The 20,906-nt window shown below is 40.8% G+C and overlaps 1 protein-coding gene across 4 annotated transcripts in view; it reads left to right on the top strand.

Moving 5' to 3' along the window:
- The window catches only part of micu3a (mitochondrial calcium uptake family, member 3a), a 102,291-nt gene that overhangs the window by 75,507 nt on the left and 5,878 nt on the right, over positions 1–20,906 (top strand). For all 4 annotated transcript variants that reach the window (XM_052010070.1, XM_052010071.1, XM_052010068.1 and 1 more), the window contains 2 exons: positions 6,966–7,074; positions 7,980–8,137. In XM_052010070.1, the coding sequence (XP_051866030.1) occupies positions 6,966–7,074; positions 7,980–8,137 (267 nt within the window). The remainder of the gene's footprint in view (positions 1–6,965; positions 7,075–7,979; positions 8,138–20,906) is intronic.

Genomic DNA, 20,906 nt, shown 5'->3' with positions numbered 1-20,906 from the left:
AGAGACCACCCAGTTGAGTGTCTGGTCATTTGTATGATTCTATGAAATTGAAAGATGTTTAGAGGGACCTGGGTATCGTATACAGAAATCACTGAAAGTTAAGGTGCAGCTGCATCGAGCAATTAGGAAGGTAAATGAACTGTTAGCCTTTATTGCAAGAGGATTTGAATATGAGTAAAGATGTTTTGCTCTCATTACATAGGGCCCTGGTGAGAAGGCATCAGGTCTTCCTACCTATGGAAGGATATACTTATGAAAGAGGAAGGTTCACCAGATTGCCCTGTTATTGCCCGTGAGAGCATGGTGGTGGGTCCTCTTATTGCAGTCCTTAAGGTAAAAGTACCCCCACTAAGCTGTCATGAAAGGAGATACAGGATATTGTCCCAACAACAGGAATAGCAGTATGTCCATGCATTGGAAGGGGACTGTAAGTGACATTCCCACACACCTGCTGTGATTGTCTTACTAAGTGGTAGAAATTGCAGATTTGTGAGGTACTGTTGAAGAAATCTTATTGAGTTACTGCCGTGCATCAAAATAGCTACCTTCTTGGCAGTATTATTCTATACTTTAGGTAGTATGCACTGCAATTATCTTTGTTAGTGTTGCAGTTGCATTCATTTAAGACAGTGGAGTTAATTCCATCATATTTTTGATTTATGCTGTAATTGGTGGAATGGCTTTGGAGAGTCGTGAAGTGACTCACTTGTAGAAGAATATTCAACTTTTATCCTGTCTAAGTTGCATTGGTATTAATGTGACCACCTGGTTGAGTGTCTGATCAATGGCAGCCTCCAGTGAACAAGTGGATTATTTGTCCATTGAATGTCAGGGGGTCCTCCAGATTTAAGGTATTGGTAAAGTTACTAAGATGTTAGATAAATGGGGTAACACTTTGGAATGCCAGAGACTTTGAACCCAAAGCAAACATCGAGCGCTTTGAATCTCTAAAATTAGCAGTCATTGTTTTCAAGGGCAGGGTTGTCCTGTCCTCTTCTCCCAACTCACATCACAAGATCACAAGACAAAGGAGCAGAAGTAGGCCATTCAGCCCATTGAGTCTGCTCCAAAGAAAAGAAAGGGAAAAAGAAAAAGAAAAAAAAGAGAAATGGGGGAATGTCCATGAGAGGAAAGAAAACTATTCCTTTCTAGCCCCAATTTCCGGTCTTATCCCCATATCCCTTGATACCTTGACTAATTAGATAACTACCTATCTCCCCCTTAAACGCCTCCAATGATCGGGCCTCCACTGCTGTACATGGCAAAGAATTCCATATATTCACTACCCTCTGGCTAAAAAAAGTTCTCCTCAACTCTGTTTTAAACCTGTACCCTCTAATTCTAAGATTGTGCCCTCTGGTCCTGGACTCACCCGCCAAGGGAAACAGCTTGGCCACATCTACTCTGTCCATTCCTTTCAACATTTTAAATGTTTCTATGAGGTCCCCTCTCATTCTTCTGTACTCCAGTGAGTACAGTCCAAGAGCCAACAAACGCTCATCATATGTAAGCCCTTTCATTCTGGGAATCATCCTCTTAAATCTCCTCTGGACCCTCTCCAACATCAGCACATCCTTCCTAAGATATGGGGCCCAAAACTGCACACAGTATTCCAAATGAGGCCTCACTAGTGCCCCGTAGAGCCTCATCAACACCTCCCTACTTTTATACACTATACCTCTCGAAATGAATGCCAACATAACATTCGCTTTCCTTACTGCCGATCCGACCTGGTGGTTAACTTTTAGGGTATCTGGCACGAGAACCCCCAAGTCCCTTTGTACTTCTGTACTTTGAATTTTCTCCCCTTCTAGATAATAATCTTCCCATTTATTTCTGTTTCCAAAGTGTACAACAGCACATTTCTCAACATTGAATCTCATCTGCCATTTCCTTACCCATTCTCCTAAACTATCTAGGTCTCTGTGCAACCTTCCTGTCTCCTCAATGCTCCCTACTCCTCCACCTATCTTGGTGTCGTCTGCAAACTTAGCCACAAAACCATTTACTCCATCATCCAAATCGTTAATGTACAAAGTAAAAAGAAGCAGCCCCAACACCGACCCTGGCGGAACACCACTAGTAACCGGTAGCCAACTAGAACAGGATCCTTTTATTCCCACCCTTTGCTTTCTGCCTACCAGCCAGTGCTCCACCCATTACAATATCCTACCTGTAATTCCATGACCTCTCATCTTATTAATCAGCCTCTTGTGCGGCACCTTGTCGAAGGCCTTTTGAAAGTCTAAATACACAACATCTACAACTTCTCCCTTATCCACCCTACTTGAGATTTCCTCAAAAAAACTCCAATAGGTTGGTCAGGCAGGATCTTCCCTTCATGAAACCATGCTGGCTTGGACCTATCTTGCCTTGCACCTCTAGGTATTCCATAACCTCATCCTTGAGGATCGATTCTAATAACTTTCACACCACCGATGTCAGACTAATAGGTTTGTAATTTCCTTTATGCTGCCTCTCACCTTTCTTATACAGTGGAACTACATTTGCGACCCTCCAGTCCTCCGGAACCATGCCAGAGTCTATCGATTCCTGGAAAATTATCACCAGTGCTTCCGTAATCTCTAAAGCCACCTCCTTCAGAACCCGGGGATGCACCTCATCCGGTCCTGGAGACTTATCTGTCTTTAGTCCATTTAGCTTTCCTAGCACCTTCTCTCTAGTAATCTTAACTGAACTTAGTTCCATTCCTTGAGACCCCTGACTATCTGGTATATTGCTGATGTCCTCCACAGTGAAGACCGATGCCAAAATACTCATTTAGTTCCTCTGCCATCTCTTTATCATCCATTATAATCTCTCTCACACTATTATCGATTGGTCCTATATCAACCCGTGTCTCTCTTTTACTCTTCATATATTTAAAAAAAAACTCTTAGTATCCTTTTGAATGCCAACTTCCTTTCATAATTCATCTTTTCTTTCCTAATGACCTCTTAGTTTCTTTCTGCAGGTTTTTAAAAGTTTCCCAGTCTTCTGTTTTCCCACTAATTCTTGCTTCCTTGTATGCCCTTTCTTTTGCTTTTATTTTAGCCTTAACCTCTCTCGTTATCCACATTTGTGCTTTTTTTCCATTCAAAACCTTTTTTCTTGGAATATATCTATCCTGCATTTTCCTTATTTCTTGTGGAAATTCTATCCATTTCTGCTCTGCCATCCCTCCAGCTAGCTTACTCTTCCAGTCAAGTGTTACATAATGCTAGGCCCAGATGCCACACATCCTTGCCATTGAGGCTGGGGCTGACATTTTGCAATAAATTGACAATAGTGGATCCACAAGATGGAAGTACATTCTTGCTGCAGAAGTCAATGGAGAGTGGAAGGATGGATACTGGCATATATGCTGCCTTTGAGAATGGAATGTGTGTGAATCTTGAGGCAAAGTGAAGGAAGAGAGACTGGGTACAGGCGTGCTGTGATGAAGTGGAAAGCAGCTCTGGTAGTGCTACTGGGAGATTACATATTGAGCCATGGTGTGCTCATATTGTAAGATACTGTTTCATTATACTAACTCAGATGATCCATATGTGAATCAGCGGAAGCAAAACCTAGAAGATTATATCATTTTAAATGCATTTCGATACATCCTCTATATATTTTGGTTAAAAGCCTTTGATTTTAAAACTATCTATGTATGTATAGATAGTTTTAAACTCCCTTATCAGTAAATGAAGATTCATTTTAAGATTCCAGAAGTAAGTGTAGTGAAGTATTTTGCTCATTGCCCCATTTGTTAACAACTGATGTCTGTTATCAATTGGGTATCTCAGCAATGGAAAAATCTTGCAGTAAGTAAATGCATCATTGCGAATCAATGCTGCTGGTGTAACAAGTAATCCTTAAGGCATGGGATGTTTTGGATTATCCCATTGGTTTTGTTTATAAAAGGATTAAGTTAATCTATTTTGGAACAACGTGCAAGCAATTGTATTTGCTTTAAGTTGCTACATGTTAGTAGTGTTTGCCATTAAATGTGAAACTAGAAAAATCTGTTTATTTTGTATAGGAGACTATTTCATAATGGTTTAGAAATATGTACTAAGTTCATGGTCTCATCTTGCTGAATGTACTTTTAGTACTTATTCATAATTAAAGCAAAATTTCAATTTAAACTGAATTACGATTTTGAGTGTCCAATATGACACACTAAATATTAAATAGTTTACTCTATCCCTCCTCCAGAAGAAGACAGCATCATGGAATAATGTAGCACTAAACTCTGACATCATTCTATTCCTTACACCAGAGTCTGTTGCCTCAAACTCAGCAGGATTTTCTCTTCTTTTCTGTCCTCCCATCTTTGCACACAACGGGTTACGACTTCCTTTCTCTTTTTGCTATCCTTTAACTTGTCTTTCTCTCCTTGTTCTTCCTATTCTCTCCAGAAGGGTATTGCTCATTCTCATACCTGGGCTGTTAATATTGTGGGTTGTAGATCTAACTTGTATGATTTGACCTAGCAAACGAAGGTTAATATTAGAAGCTGATCCCAAGAGGATTTTGCTTTCCTACCTGCTCCTCCTTGAATCTTTCCCTTTAACATGCCTCCCCAGGGCACTACTTCACTTCTCCTACCCAAGATTGTACTGATTACAACATAGTTAACAGAGGAAAATACAGCTTTTCAGCATATTTGTAGTTCATTAATATCAGTTAATGTGTCCCAATTCTGTTCAAGTTCAAAATGTTATTTGCAATAATCAAAATGGAAGAAATGTAATTTCCTACTAACTTCATTAAGTAACAAGAAATGGGTTCTGCACTTTGATTATTGAATTTTCTCTCTTAGTATTCTCCAGTGTTTACTATCACTCATTCGCTATTTTTCAATATGTGTCATTTTTCTCAATTAGATTTAAGAGTCTGAAGTTGCCCCTAAAGTGTGCCATTTTGCACAGCTGATTGTCTTCCCTCAGTGACATTAATGAATCAAAAGGGTTTCATGCCAATATGTCTGTATTGAAATTGGTTTATTATTGTCAATTGTACCGAGGTACAGTGAAAAACTTGTCTTGCATACCGTTCATACAGATCAACAGTACAAGGCAAAACAATACAGAATGCAGAGTTAAGTGTCACAGCTACAGAGAAAGTGCAGTGCAGGTAGGCAATAAGGTGCAAGGTCATAACAAGGTAAATTGTGAGGTCAAGAGTCCATTTTATCGTACCAGGGAACCATTCAATAGTCTTATAACAGCAGGATAGAAGCTGTCCTTGAGCCTGGTGGTACGTGCTTTCAGGCTTTTGTATCTTATGCCCAATGGGAGAGGGGAGAAGAGAGAATGTCTGGGGTGGGTGGGATCTTTGTTATACTGGCTGCTTTACCAAGGCAGCTAGAAGTATAGACAGAGTCCGTGGAGGGGAAGCTGGTTTCTGTGACATGCTGAGCTGTGTCCACAACTCTCTGCAGTTTCTTGCAGTTGTGGGCAGAGCAGTTGCCATACGAAACCATGGTAAATCCAGATAGGATGCTTTCTATGGTGCATCAATAAAACTTGGTGAGTTTCAAAGGGGAAGTGCCAAATTTCTTTAGCCTCCTGAGGACATAGAGGCACTGGTGAGTTTTCTTGGCCGTGGCATCTATGTGGTTGGATGAGGACAGGCTATTGGTGATGTTCACTCCTAGGAACTTGAAGCTCTCAATCCTCTTGACCTCAGCATTGTTTATGTAAACAGGAACATGTGCACCGTCCCCCTTCCTGAAGTCAACAACCAGCTCTTTTGTTTTGCTGACATTGAGGGAAAGGTTGTTGTCATGACACCATGTCATTAAGCTCTCTGTCTCCTTCCTGTACTCCAACTCATCATTATTTGAGATATGGCTTACTACAGTGGTTATCTGCAAACTTGTAGATGGAGTTAGAGCAGAATCTGGCCACGCAGTCATGAGTGTATAGGGAGTAGAGTAGGGGACTGAGGACGCAGCCTTGTGGGGCACCAGTGTTGAGTATAATAGTGCTGGAGGTGTTGCTGCCTATCCTTACTGATTGCGGTCTGTTGGTCAGGAGGTTAAGGATCCTGTTGCAAAGGGAGATGTTGAGGTCACCATTGCTGATGTAAATTTTTATTTGAGATTTATTTAAATATTTAATTTTTCATCTGTCGTGGTAGAATTTGAACTTGTACTTCTGGATATGGGTTATTTATCCTTTGGCAGAAGTTATAAGTAATTTTCAAACTACCCAGATCTGATACGATATAGAGCTTTGGAAATAATTTATTAACATAGAGGTCATTAATACATGTGTAACAATGTACATTCCTTCTTGCCTTCTTCCCCTTGCTGTGTTAATTAGGCACACAAAAAGGCTGATGTTAAATAGCTGTGGAAATCTATCTCTTCTGCCTTATATCTTTTGTTATCCCATTTTATTATGAAAATACTTTCATACCTTCATTTTTTATCTACTTTGTAAGTTACAAATTAGAACTCTTAATTGCCTTTCGTGGCCTGAAAACCATACAAATAAAAAGGATGGTGTTGTGCAATGTTCTGAAGGTTGGGATGTATTGTCGGACATGGATAAATCTTACGCATGATGTCAAAAATTAAAAGATCTGCCTAATTGGGCTATGTTTGTGGACACTACAAGTTCCCAAATGCTGTAAGCGCACAATTAGTACATGGCACTCATTAAAAAGTACTTTTTCAAAGTGTTATTTTAACTGAATTATGTCAAAAAGGTCAGCTGAAAGAATCTTTGACCTAATCTGAGGAAAGTTTGCTGACCTTCAAAAATTTTTCACTCTGTGTGTGATCATCAAGTCTAGTATTAACCTTCTATTGCTGGGTCATATCACACATGAAGTGTTAGATATGGAACCCATAACAATAAATCAAATATAGTACCCAATCAGTTACAATTAAAGGCCTCTTAATTGACATCAAAAACTATTTGAGTCGTGTAATGGTTCACTAGATGTTTATGTTATTTGCATTTTAGGGGATCACTTTTGATGAATTCAGATCGTTTTTTCAATTCTTGAATAACTTGGAGGATTTTGCCATTGCAATGCAGATGTATAATTTTGCAAATCGATCAATTGGGCAAGGTGAGTACAACTATTACTCCAGTGTATTATTTTCAAATAGTTTGTGTAGGAGCAGTTTCATTTGGGAACAATTCATTTTGATCATGTTTTTTCAGTTTGCGTGCTTGAGAACCAAAAAGGCTACCCTGAATGAACACTTTGTGTAATTATTTAAAGTTTTGAGCTCCTGGCATTATTTTAAGTAATGATTAGGGAAGCACTTTTAATGGCTTTTAGCACTGGTTTACTGTTTTACTGCTATGTTTATAAGAAATAGTTTACTGTGACCTCCTCCTCCTTTAAAAAGTATTTACATCCTTGTTGGGTAGTCATTGCTTTTATTTTCAAAGCTATAAGAATTACAGATTTAAAACTGTTTGTATACATTTTTCTGTAATAAAATTAACTGACGTGTTGTGATTGTTGGAGATAGAGGATGAAATAGTAATGAAGATGATAATGTGACCTGAAAATATTAACGCCTCTTAACCGACACTGTAGTAATACCATCTCTTGGCAGCAAGTTCAAAGAATGCCGGCAATGGATAATAAATTTGTTGTTGTTTGTGTGTGTGTAAGTACCATTGTAACTAGAACAATATTAAGTTACATCTCCTTCTGAAAATTATTTTCATTTACCATGCCTTGGACTGTTGAAATACTTTTTGATAATAATTTGCTCATTATATCATTTTCTTAGATATGGTAATATAACTTCTATAAAGATTACCTTTCTCGAGTGAACTATTAATATTTGTAAAACTGATAAAACTTGAGTTAATCTTCCTTGTTTTTTTTATAAATTGTCTTTCAGTAGAGCAATCAATTTTTTAATTTTTAATTTTGTCAAATAAACAGCTCAAATCTAGGCAATATAGGAAAGGTGGTTTCACACTTTTAATTCTTTCTGTGGCTTGATTTTGCAGATGAGTTTAAGCGTGCTGTATATGTGGCCACAGGCCTCAAGCTTTCTTCACATTTGGTGAACACAGTCTTCAAAATCTTTGATGTAGACAAAGATGACCAACTAAGTTACAAGGAATTCATTGGTGTTATGAAAGATCGGCTGCACAGAGGATTTAGGGTGAGCATATATAGTTTTACAAAAGATTATTGCTGAATTGCTTTGAAAGTATATTTACTTATCTTTACAGCTTAATAGGTGATAATTACCTTCATATCATTCAATCAGAAAAAAACATATTACATCTTTAATGCAATTGAAAACAACTGGAATGCTAAGCACGTGTAACTGAAGTAAACAGTAGCACTTCTGGATCAGCCCAGTGTTATCTCAAACCTCTATTTAATGTTTAAACTTTCAAGGATACTTTTATAAGATCTTGTCATAGTGAGTAACCACTTTTTTTAAAATCTTTCATCCATTTAAAATGTGGCCTATTTAAGTGCACCATCCATTGTTTACATACTTATGCATACAAGGATTCAAAATTGCTCTTGCATTTTTTTAATTACCCAGTCTGATAAAGCCACATTATTACAAAACTGTGATTTATAGCTTCATCTAACTCCTGTTTATAAATATCTAAAGAGTAAGCTACATTGTAATATTTTCATTTTAACATCTCTATAGTTAAAGGAATACAAATGTGTGGTTTCTTCATCAATTGAAGTATATTATAACAAACTCTTATTTCTTGAGCTTTCTTTTCTTAAAAAAAATCCATCCCCAATTTTGACAGTTGTATCCCATTTACTCCTTTGAATCATTATCCCAAAGCAGCACAGTGAGACCAGTTTTCATTTAGACATCATCAGTCAACCAGCTAGTCCTCTGATAATACAATTGCTTTCTCATCCATGTCCCATGTTTTTCCTCCTCACTGCCAATATCCTTAATTCGCTTTATCCTTCTTTGTGCCTGAGTCTAGACTGGCAGTGGTATATATTCTGCAATAGCTTGCAATTATAATGTGACTTTCATGTAATAAATGGCAATGGCACCATACAAAGAGGGAGGAAACAAATAAAGAACAGGATGGTGAATTATGGAAAGAAAGATAACTTGGTGATTCATTAAAATTTTTGTTTTTGAAGGTAGAAAAGAGCACTTGTTCTAGAGTGTTTGTTAAATGCGACGACGCTATATCATTAAAAATTAGCAAAAGAGAACAGCTGCACAAAAGGAGAGAAATAAATGCTTTTAGTGTTTTTAGAGGTAGAATTGAAAGTTGTGAATGGAATTGATAGATTAAAAGTAAATGTCAGAATTTGTTGTCAAAATAGTAGTAAGGCTAATATTACCCACTGCTATTTAAGCATTGATAACATGCAACATGGTCTGGTGCAGCAAATCAAATACGCAGGAACGTAAGAAGCTGCAATGAATAGTGGAGTCAGCCCAGTACATCATGGGCACGTCCCTCCCCACCATTAGTAGTATCCGCATGAGGCACTGACTCGAGGCAACATCAGTCATCAAAGATCCGCACCATCCAGGCCATGCCATCTTCTCACAGCTACCATTGGGCAGGAGGTACAGAAGCCTGAAGTCCCACACCACCAGGTTCAAGAACAGCTACTTCCCTTCAACCATTTCGTTCTTGAACCAACTGGCAGAACCCTAATCACTACCTCAGTATAGCAACACTATGACCACTTCTGATCACTTTGCACTACAATGGACTTTGTTCTTTTTTTTTGTTCGGTTGTGTTCTTTCTTCTAAAAATTGTGTATATTTTATTTTAATTTGTTTTTCTTGTGAATGCTGCTTACCTGATGCTATGTACCTGTGATGCTGCTGCAAGTAAGTTTTTCATTGCACCTGTGCACACATGTACTTGTGCATATGACAATAAACTTGACTTTGAAATGGTACAGCAGCATCAAGTGGCAAGTGAGCAAACTTTATAGTTGCACTGCTTTGCTGCTAACATTATCACCATGTCTGCATCAGCATTGACATGCCTTGCTGTTTGTATTGTACATACAACCTTAAACTTTGAACTATTTTAGAAAAATACTGATCAAACCAGTATTTTTTGCCTATCAAAATTTACTTTGGAGAAGGTCAAGCTGAGCCACCATTTTGAACTGCTGCTTTTTCTTTGGTGAAGTTACTCACAGTGATGTTGAATAAAGTGTTCTAGGATTTTGGTCTAGCAATGATGAAGCAACAGTGGAATATTTCAAGTTAATATAGTGGCTGCCTTGGAGAGGGTTTTCAAAGTGTGGTGTTCTCATGTACCTGCTGCCCTAGTCCTTCTAGTCAATAGAGATTTTGCATTTGAGAGTTGCTGTTGAAGAAGCCTTGAAGATGAACTGACATGCATTTTGTACATGGTACTCACTGCAACCATATTGTGTCAGTGGCAGAGGAAATTAATATTTTAGTGCCTTGGATTGTGTGTCAATCAAGCAGGCTGCTTTGTCTAGGATGGTGTCAAGCTTCTTGAGTGTTTTTGGAGTTTCACTCATTTCAGGTAATTGGGGTTTACTCCATGCTCCTGGCTTGCATCTTGTAAAAGATGGATAAGCTTCAGAGAGAGTTGGGAGGGAATATGATTGCTATAGGATATCCAGCCTCTGACCTGGTGTTTATGCTGGTCCATTTGAGTTTCTGCTCAGTGTTAATGCCCAGGATATCGATAGTAGGAACTTGCCAATGGTACTGTGGTTAAATATCAGGGATAAATTGTTAGATGCTATCTTGTTGATGATGGTCAATATCTGCCATTTGTGTGACACAAATGTTACTTACCATTTGTGAGGCCAGAATATCATCCGGATCTTTCTCAATTTGAAGATACCACCTTGCTGGTCAATCCTGCCAAGTGTAATGGAAAGACACAAATGCAACAGGTAGATTGATGATGTTGAGGTCAGTTGAGGTTTTCCCTCCTATTCTCTCATCACCTGTTGCTGACCCAACTGGCAGCTAAGTCAAGACTCAGTCAGTGACGGTGTTGCTGAGTCACACTGAATGTCACCCAGAGCAGATTCTGCATCCATCCTACTTATGGCACTTCATCCAAGTGGTTTTCAACATGGAGGAACACTGATTTATTAGCTGAAGGATGGCAATAGGCGGTGATCAGTAAAAAGTTTCCTTAACATGTTATGAGACTTCACAGAATCTAAAGTCAATGTGATAGTTCCCAGGCGTCTCCCTCTCTGACTGTATGCCACTGTATTGCCACCTCTGGTGAATATGTCCTTCTAATGGAACAGAATATATTTAGGGACAGTGATTCATGAGCCTGGAACATTGGCTGGAAGGTATGATTCTGTAACTTCAGCTATTTCAGGCATTTGCTTGACTAGATTTTGGGACAGCTCTTCCAATTTATACTCCAGTTTCCATTGGGGAAACATTGCATGCTTCACTATGCTGAGAATGGCTTTGCTACTTTGGAATTCAATACCTAGCTCAATGCTTACTGATCTTTTTTTTAAACTCTTGTTTGAATGCATTGGTTTGTCTCAGCTGAATAGTTTGCTTGGCAGATTTTAGGTTGTTCTTAGAAATCTATTATGTTACATTGCGTTACCATTGGGGAATTTGAACTCGTGGTTCTGGATCATTTTAATTTAGTAATTATTCTAGATGGGACAGTGAGATATTTAGGGCCAGAAATTAACAGCATAAATAATACTGTAACTTTAAAATCAAATCCCCAGCACTGAAAATTTAAAAAATACAAAAAAATTAATATCAAAATAATGACACTGCTTATAGTGCTCACTATTAGTAATGAAAAAAATAGCAACTTCAAATGTGGGCATTACCATTATGTGCAGAACCAAATATTTCTGTCAAAAATATGTTGCTCCATGTCATCCATGTAACTTGTGCACATGAAACAGACAGCAAGTTCTAACTAACAACGAGCATCATTTGCTGACTAGTTACGGGAACATTTAGACCATTTTATTTGTGGACCTGAATAAAACTGGGCCCAAGAAAAATGGGGAGCAGGAATCTGACAGATCATTGTGATGTGGAGATGATGGAAGTAACTGTACAGGAATACACTGAAGCCAGATGTGATGTGGATTAAAATACAAACTGCTGGAAGAACTCAGTAGATGTGGTCTACATGGATTTTAGTAAGGCGTTTGACAAGGTTCCGCATGGTAGTCTTTTTCAGAAGGTCAGAGGCCAATGGATCCAGGGAGGCTTGACTGTGTGGATTCAGAATTGGCTTGCCTGTAGAAAGCAGAGGGTTGTGGTGGAGGGAGTGCATTCAGATTGGAGGGCTGTCACTAGTGGTGTCCCACAGGGATCGTTTCTGGGACCTCTACTTTTTGTGATATTTATTAATGACTTAGATGAGGGGGTGGAAGGGTGGGTTAGCATGTTTGCAGATGACACAAAGATCAGTGGTGTTGTGGATAGTGTTGGAGGGCTGTCGAAGCTTACGGAGGGATATTGATAGGATGCAGAGCTGGGCTGACAAGTGGCAGATGGAGTTCAATCCGGAGAAGTGTGAGGTGGTACACTTTGGAAGGACAAACTCCAAGGTGGAGTACAAGGTAAATGGCAGGATTCTAGGCAGTGTGGAGGAGCAGAGGGATCTGGGGGTTCATATCCACAGGTCACTGAAAGTTGCCTCACAGGTGGATCGGGTAGTTAAGAAAGCTTATGGGATGTCAGCTTTCATAAGTCGTGGGATCGAGTTTAAGAGCCGCAAAGTAATGATGCAGCTTTACAAAACTCTGGTGTTATGGACTCAGTGAAAGTCCCTTTAAGATAGAGAGTGTGTGTGTATGTGTGTGTGGGGCGTGCTTACGTCAATAGAAGATAAAGGACGTAATGACGTTGTTGAAGAAGTTAGAAGAAGAAGGAGAGAGAGAGAGAGAAGGGAGAGAGACACCAGCCTGCTTGTTTTCTCTAAAGAGGGATGAGAAACAATAACTGTGTTTGCCACTGAAATCCATGTATGGAAGTTGGAAGTAATCCGGTGGAGTTCACTTTGTTGCTGACCTGTAGAAGGAAACAGGTATTTGTGTGTGGACGACCACGTTTCGGATGCTTTTCGGGGTGAGGGAGTCACTACCGAGTAAATACTGAAGTGTCGTTTGGGTTCCATCGTGGAACATTTGGATTTCGTATGTACTCTCTCTATGTTTTTCTGCATCTACATCTTATCTTCAGACAACAGTGGTTGTTGAAGAAGCCCTTGCTCATGTTTCACCTTATGGCTTGCGGAACTGAACTTTAAGAACCATTCAGGAACTGGGAGTTTTGGACTTTGTCACACACACACACGACGAGTTTAGTTTTGGGGTTAACGTTCGAGGTTTAACATTTTTGAATTCTAACATACTAACATTTTTACTTTTATTTTACGTATTATCATAAGTAGTGATTAATAAAATAGTTTTTAACACTGAATCATGCTCAGTGTGTTTCTTTTGTTGCTGGTTTGTGACACTGGTTAGACCACACTTACTGTGTCCAGTTCTGGTCACCTCATTATAGGAAGGATGTGGAGGCATTGGAAAGGGTGCAGAGGAGATTTACCAAGATGCTGCCTGGATTAGAGAGTATGGATTATGAGGAGAGACTAAAGGAGCTAGGGCTTTACTCATTGGAGAGAAGGAGGATGAGGGGAGACATGATAGAGGTATACAAAATATTAAGAGGAAAAGATAGAGTGGACAGCCAGTGCCTCTTTCCCAGGACACCAATGCTCAATACAAGAGGGCATGGCTTTAAGGTAATGGGGGGGGGGGGGGTTCAAGGGAGATGTCAGAGGGAGGTTTTTCACCCACAGAGTGGTTGGTGCATGGAATGCGCTGCCTAGGGTGTTGGTGGAGGCTGATACATTGGTCAAGTTCAAGAGATTGTTAGATAAGTATATGGAGGAATTTAAGGTAGAGGTGTATGTGGGAGGAAGGGGTTAGATAGTCTTAGGTGTGGTTTGAAGGTCGGCACAACATGGTGGGCCGAAGGGCCTGTATTGTGAAGTATTGTTCTATGGTTCTATGATCAAGCAACATATAAGGAATCAAAGGGATGATTAGTGTTTCGGGTCGAGACCCTGCGTCAGGACTGGGAGTACAGAGGGAAGATAGCCAATATACAGAAGTAAGGGAGGAGTGAGACAGGCTGGTGGGATAGAGGTGAGGATCATCTGCTGGTTATGCATTTCTTGACTGGATCTATTTAACTGTGATGCTTTACTCATTCAAGATTATAATTTCTGGAAATGGTCAACATTTTTAGCTAAAAGAGATTACAACATTTCTTATTTTTGTGGTGTGTGATAATGATCTGAACAATGATGGCAGTAATTCGTCAACAGTTGGACTTTTTTAATTCAATCATGATATGTGCCCAAAGGGTGGCATTTATTCACTTGAGTAGTTGCAGTTCAATCAAAACCAATACAATAGTACAGCTTTTATTTTCAAGTTAACTTAGTTTCATATCCCTAAATCCATTTTTGTAAATCAAATATTTATGGTATCTTGTTTTGTTTCTGTTCATTGATGTAGAGAAAACACAAAACATTTTAGTGCAGAAAATGTACAATTTTGGGGAACATTGCTGCCATCTACTGGAGTTCATTAGTATTATTGTCTCCATAAAGATCAGAAGTATTTTTGTAAAAATTGCATAGCTTATACACTGTTGGGTTTACAAGCATGTCAATTGCTTCCCTGGAAGTTATATTTTTAAATCTTACTACAGCTGTTCTGTAGCTGTTGAGAGGATATTACCCTCCAAGTGGAAAGCTGGAATGAGGGATCATAGCTTCAGAATAAGGAGTGGCCCATTGAGAACGGATGAGGAGGGATTTATTCTCTTGCAGGGTTTATTCTCTTGCAGGATTGTGAATCTTTGGAATTTTCTACTCCTGAGTACTGTGGAGATTGACTCTCTGAATACATTCAAGGCTGAGATGGATAGATTTTTGGACTATAGGGAAGTTGAGAGTTATGAAGATCAGGGCAGCCATGATCTCATTGAAATGCAAAGCAGGCTCAAGGTGCCATATGGCCCATTCTTGAACTTAATTATTTATTCTTATGCAGTAAAATGAAGCCCAGGAATTGCTTCATACTCCACTATCTATTTACACCATTGTCAACTTTGATGTTTCTGAGCAGATTTAAATTACTTTGAAGTTTTTTTCAGTTAAGTTAATTGTCACCGTCTAAGATGTGATGGTGCAAGACTTTAAGGCTCATAGTGTCCCTTCTTGTAACGACCAACAGCAGGCAAAAATAGCACCGATCTCCTCAATTCCATACAAGCTGACCCCATTGTCCTTAGTGAATTGTGATGATTTTCCAACCAGGTGGGCTCCAAAAAGAATTTCCATAGCCGAGGGATTTAAGGAGATCTACTGCAGGACCACCATTACTGCACTGACAGTGAAGAATATAAATTAGCCAGAAACAACCTGAAGATGAAAAGGTTTCCAGCTTTATAAAATGGAAGTTGAATGGAAGCCAAATTGGAGGAATGGAGATCACCATATAGGCTTTGTCCCTCTGTCTACAAAATTCAGGGCCTTGTCAATGCCATACAGATGTACTCCAAATATACATTTATATAGTCTCTTTCACAACTGTAGGTAATCCCAAAACACTTCAGAGCAAACGAGCTACTTTTAAAGTATAGTCACTACCATCTTGTAGGGTAATGATACTGCTAATTTGAACTTGACAGCGAGACAAATGATAAATACCAGGATACTGGCAGAATTGTCCAATTCTTCTTTGAGTAACATCCTGAGATATTTTACGTTTTACTTAGCCAGTCCCTCAGGATCGAGGATGACATGCTACCACTCAGGTTTCATGAGTTCTGTAGTGACTGATGAGGCCAATATGGGAACAGCAGGCAGTTGGGTAGTTTGTGAGCTGGTTTGCTCCTTAAGACGGGTTGGGGATTCTGACATGATTTAAGAAAGAATTTTTTCACTAGGGAGTGGTTGAGATCTGGAATGCTCCCAGCATACTTCCCTTTAAGTTGAGATTCAAATTCCTGGGAGAACTTGACCACATATTCTTGGCTGATATTTGAATGTAATATTGAGGGAATTTTGAATTGTGGCAGGGGCAGTTCATCAAACAAGATACTAAACCAAGGTCATACTTACTTCTTCAGTGATTCTAAGACCTCGTTGGCACACTTAGGAATAAAGCACATTTTTTCTTGTGCCTTACCAAAAATAGCTTGTCCTTTCATCTCAATGCTGTTGTTGGACATTACTATCTGCAAAATGACCCACGTTCTTTGTGAACTGCCTTAAGGCATTTCTGAAAGATGTGAGAAGATGCTATATATGTGTAAGCCTTTCATATGTAATGAAAAACGTGTTCCTTTCCATCAGAAAGCTCCCTTATGCACAACAAATAATTCATTCAATCCCAGTAGTCCTCGCATGTTTTAGCACCAGAAATTTTGACTCTTGTAGTTGACATTTGATACAGAATATTAAAGGACAGCAGTTCCCAAGCTCAATCAACTGTTGTATATATTTTTCTAAAGCATAGAAAGGATAAAAAAAAGTATTAAATCATAATTGCTATTCTTTGCTTCAGCTGCACTTTGTGGTAAAGCTTGACTTCATGTTTTACTTATTCATGTTTTTATTACTTATTCATTACAAGATCAATGTCACCAGAGGAATACATATATCCCAAATGTATTCATTACAGAGAAGCCTAAAGCAGTGATTGTCAATGGTTGAAATAGGATCATTTCATTCTTAATCTCTTGTATGATTTGTACTTACTATCTTTATATTAGTCTTATGTAATACATAGTTCTGCAGGAACATATCTAACTTTAGTGGTCAATTCCTTTTTTATTAAAAACATAACTGGCTTATTACTTATAATTTGCTACCTGCAGATTTCTTTTCACCGGCAATTTACCATTGAATGTACAACACAGTGGCTATGCGGCCAACATATTAATTCTCCCCTCACTATTACAGTAATATCAATTAACTGAAAATTTTAGGTTGTAGAAAATAATTTGTGATTTTAAAAAGCCAGATCAGACTGCGCAAAACTTCCCACCCACCCTACAATATGTGATATGTCTGGCCCTCAAAACAGCCTGTCACCTGAATTGTTTAGAGCAATTTGTCATGTTCCTCAGAAGTGCCCTGCAGCACTTCACACAGTTAGTTAGATTACAGGTATGTTTAGATGAGAGTTATTTTGCATAGAGTGAAGTCTCTTAAACTGCAGAGAAACAAACAAGTTGTTTAATGGTTTTCAGTGGTGGTAGTTGAAGAATGTTATCCAGATCTCCTTGCACATCTGAGAAATGGGATCTTAAACAACTAACTATGAGACTTTTATGGACAAATGGTTGAAAGGCAGAAAAATGTGGATGCTAGAAATGCTACAAAGATTTAGTAAGGCAGCATCACCGACTAAGAAATTGAATTAATGTTTCAGCTTGATGATCTTTCATCGGGATCCATTTTATCCAAAGGTGGTACTTCTGATCACACAACATTCCCTCAGTTATGAAGAGTTGACCAGTATTCCATATGTAAATCTTGGGGAAGGGTTACCTACAACTTAGAACAGGCATAGTAGTGTAGCAGTTAGTGTAACGCTTTACAGTGCCAGCGACCCAGGTTCAATTCCAGCTGCTGTCTATAAGGAGTTTGTACATTCTCCCTTTGTCTGTGTGGGTTTCCTCCGGGTGCTCTGGTTTCCTCCCACATTCCAAAAAGATGTACAGGTTAAGAAGTTGTAGGCATGCTATGTTGGTGCTGGAAATGTGGCAACACTTGCAAGCTGCCCCCAGAACACTCAACACAATAACAAGATGCATTTCACTATGTGCTTCGATGTACACGTGACTAATAAAGATACCTTATAATTTAATATTTTTATTTGGTACCTTATTCAGTGGTTAAAAATTCTGAGTGCTATAAACAATATGCATACAAATGACAAGTGGAAAATCCACAAGTAAAAGTGATCAGGTAGAATCTGCAATCTTTAAGCACTTCTGTAAATTCAATAAACATGCTCAACACTTCTCCAGCTTACTCGGTAACTATTTAGTTCATGTGCAATTGAGAATTTATAATTACATAAATTATTGTGGGTATAAAGTTAAGACATTTTGAAATGATTGAGAACTTTCCCTTGAACAAGCAGGTTTTTTTGTGTGGTAATTTGCTCTTCCTTAAATTTTCACTGAAAATCAGACAACTCTGTCAGCCGCACATACATAGTTAAATGTAAAAACCAGGAAGCAGCCGACCAGTATGGCATGGCCAGCCTTACATTTCTCTCGTTGATCCCCCTCCCAGAGACTTTGTATTCAGAATTATAAAAGTGGAGAAGTGGTGTAATTTAACCACTAGATAGACTGATTTACTTGCCATGTACCCAGAGTCTCTGCAGTAGGCAACACTTTTTAATAGTTTCTTAACCACAAATTGCAGTATAAAAGATGACAGAAAACCTGAGAATGAATGATGACTGCTACTAGTTGTTAATCACAAAATCTGAGCAAATACATAAGGTAGTAACACCTCTGCTCTAAAATCAAGTATTCTGTAATGTGCTTTAATGGATGATTTACTAGCAATATAGATGGCTTGAAATTCTAACAGCATTATAGTTGTCTAATTGATACTACTGTAGCGGTTGCTACCGCGGAATAAAACAAGACTCTACTCGGAGGATTGCCAAACAGAACTGGTTTATTTTCCTGCCTTGTGCGGGCCCTTTAAGGGAGAAAAACTCCCGCCCAAAAAATCCGGCAATGACGTAAGTCCTACGTCATCAGGACTTTCCCGCGCGCGGGTTCTCCCCGTCGCTCGGAAAGACGAGGCCCGCTGCCATCTTGGGCCTCGTCGCTCCGACGCCGCGCGACCCGACTGCCGAGCCGGTTCGCCCGACTAGACGGTGAGTCGCCACACAACCCCCCCCAGAACCGGCGAGACAGTCCCCAAGGTCCGTGGGCTGTGCCAGCTGCCGCTTAGGGGGGCGGCCTCTGCGTCGTGGCGTGGCAACCTCGACAGGCTGTTGCAGATCCAAATGGGCCGGTTTGAGGCGGTCCGCCGTGAAAACCTGTTCCCTGCCTCCAATGTCCAAAATAAAAGTGGATCCGTTATTCCGTATGACTCGGAACGGTCCCTCATATGGTCGTTGCAATGGCGCCCGAGGTGTGCCCCTGCGAACGAAAACAAACTTACAGTCCCGTAGTTCCTTGGGCTGGCAGGATGGGGCTTGACCGTGCCATGAGGTGGGAATCGGGGCCAAGGCGCCAAGCTTCTCGCGCAGTCTTTGTAGAACTGCTGGGGGTTGTTCCCCTTGGTCCTGAAGGGCAGGTATGAAATCCCCGGGGACAACTAGTGGCGCCCCGTATACAAGCTCAGCTGACGAAGTGCGGAGGTCTTCTTTGGGGGCAGTGCGTATGCCGAGCAGGACCCAAGGCAGCTCGTCAACCCAGTTAGGACCCTTCAGGCGGGCCATCAAGGCCGATTTTAGATGGCGGTGAAAACGTTCCACCAACCCGTTTGATTGAGGATGGTAGGCCGTGGTGGTGTGCAGCTGCGTCCCTAGCAGGTTCGCTAATGCAGCCCAGAGACTGGAAGTGAATTGGGTGCCTCTGTCTGAAGTGATGTGGGCCGGAACGCCAAAACGTGAGACCCAAGTTGTGAGCAGCGCTCGGGCGCAGGAATCAGTTGTGATGTCAGTCAGGGGGGTTGCCTCAGGCCACCTCGTGAACCGGTCCACGATGGTAAGGAGGTACCGGGCTCCTCTGGAAACCGGCAGAGGGCCCACGAGGTCGACATGTATGTGGTCGAACCTCCTACGGGTAGGCTCGAACTGCTGTGGTGGGACCTTGGTGTGTCGCTGGATTTTTGACGTCTGGCAGTGCAGACAAGTCCTGGCCCACTCACTGACCTGTTTGCGCAGGCCATGCCAGACAAACTTGCTGGCGACCAGTCGGACAGTAGATCTGATGGACGGGTGCGCCAACCCATGTACCGAGTCAAAAACGCGTCTCCGCCAGGCTGCAGGGACAATAGGGCGGGGCTGACCAGTCGCAACGTCGCAAAGTAGGGTCCGCTGACCTGGACCAACCAAGAAATCTCGGAGCTGCAGACCCGAGACTGCGGTTCTGTAGCTGGGCAGTTCGTCGTCGGCTTGCTGTGCGTCAGCCAGGGCCGTGTAGTCGACACCCAAGGATAGGTTGTGGATGGTTGGTCTGGAAAGTGCATCAGCAACGACATTATCCTTTCCGGAGACATGCTGGATGTCAGTTGTGAACTCGGAAATGTAGGATAAATGTCTCTGCTGACGAGCTGACCAGGGATCGGAGACTTTGGAGAAGGCAAAGGACAGAGGCTTATGATCGGTGAAAGCGGTGAAAGGCCTGCCTTCTAGAAAGTATCGGAAATGCCGGACCGCCAGATACAGCGCTAGAAGTTCCCGATCAAAAGCGCTGTACTTCAGTTCGGGCGGTCTAAGGTGTTTGCTGAAAAATGCCAAGGGTTGCCAGCGGCCTTCGAGTAGCTGTTCCAGTACCCCACCCACCGCGGTGTTGGACGCGTCTACCGTGAGGGCAGTCGGGACGTCAGTCCTAGGGTGTACCAGCATCGTGGCGTCTGCCAGGGCGTCTTTGGCCTTAACGAAAGCAGCCGCAGCCTCGTCAGTCCAGGTGATGTCCTTGCCCTTACCAGCCAGCAGCGAGAACAGAGGGCGCATGATACGGGCTGCTGCAGGGATGAAACGATGGTAAAAGTTGACCATCCCAAGGAATTCCTGTAGGCCTTTGACTGTGTCGGGGCGGGCAAAATGGCGGATAGCATCCACCTTGGCGGGTAGGGGTGTTGCCCCGTCGCTGGTGATTTTGTGGCCGAGGAAATCGATAGAGTCAAGTCCG

The sequence above is a fragment of the Pristis pectinata genome, chromosome 2 (assembly GCF_009764475.1).
Source record: "Pristis pectinata isolate sPriPec2 chromosome 2, sPriPec2.1.pri, whole genome shotgun sequence".
Lineage (NCBI taxonomy): Eukaryota > Metazoa > Chordata > Chondrichthyes > Rhinopristiformes > Pristidae > Pristis > Pristis pectinata.
The sequence above is the reverse complement of the archived record's forward strand: the minus strand, read 5'-3'. Positions and strand labels throughout refer to the sequence as shown.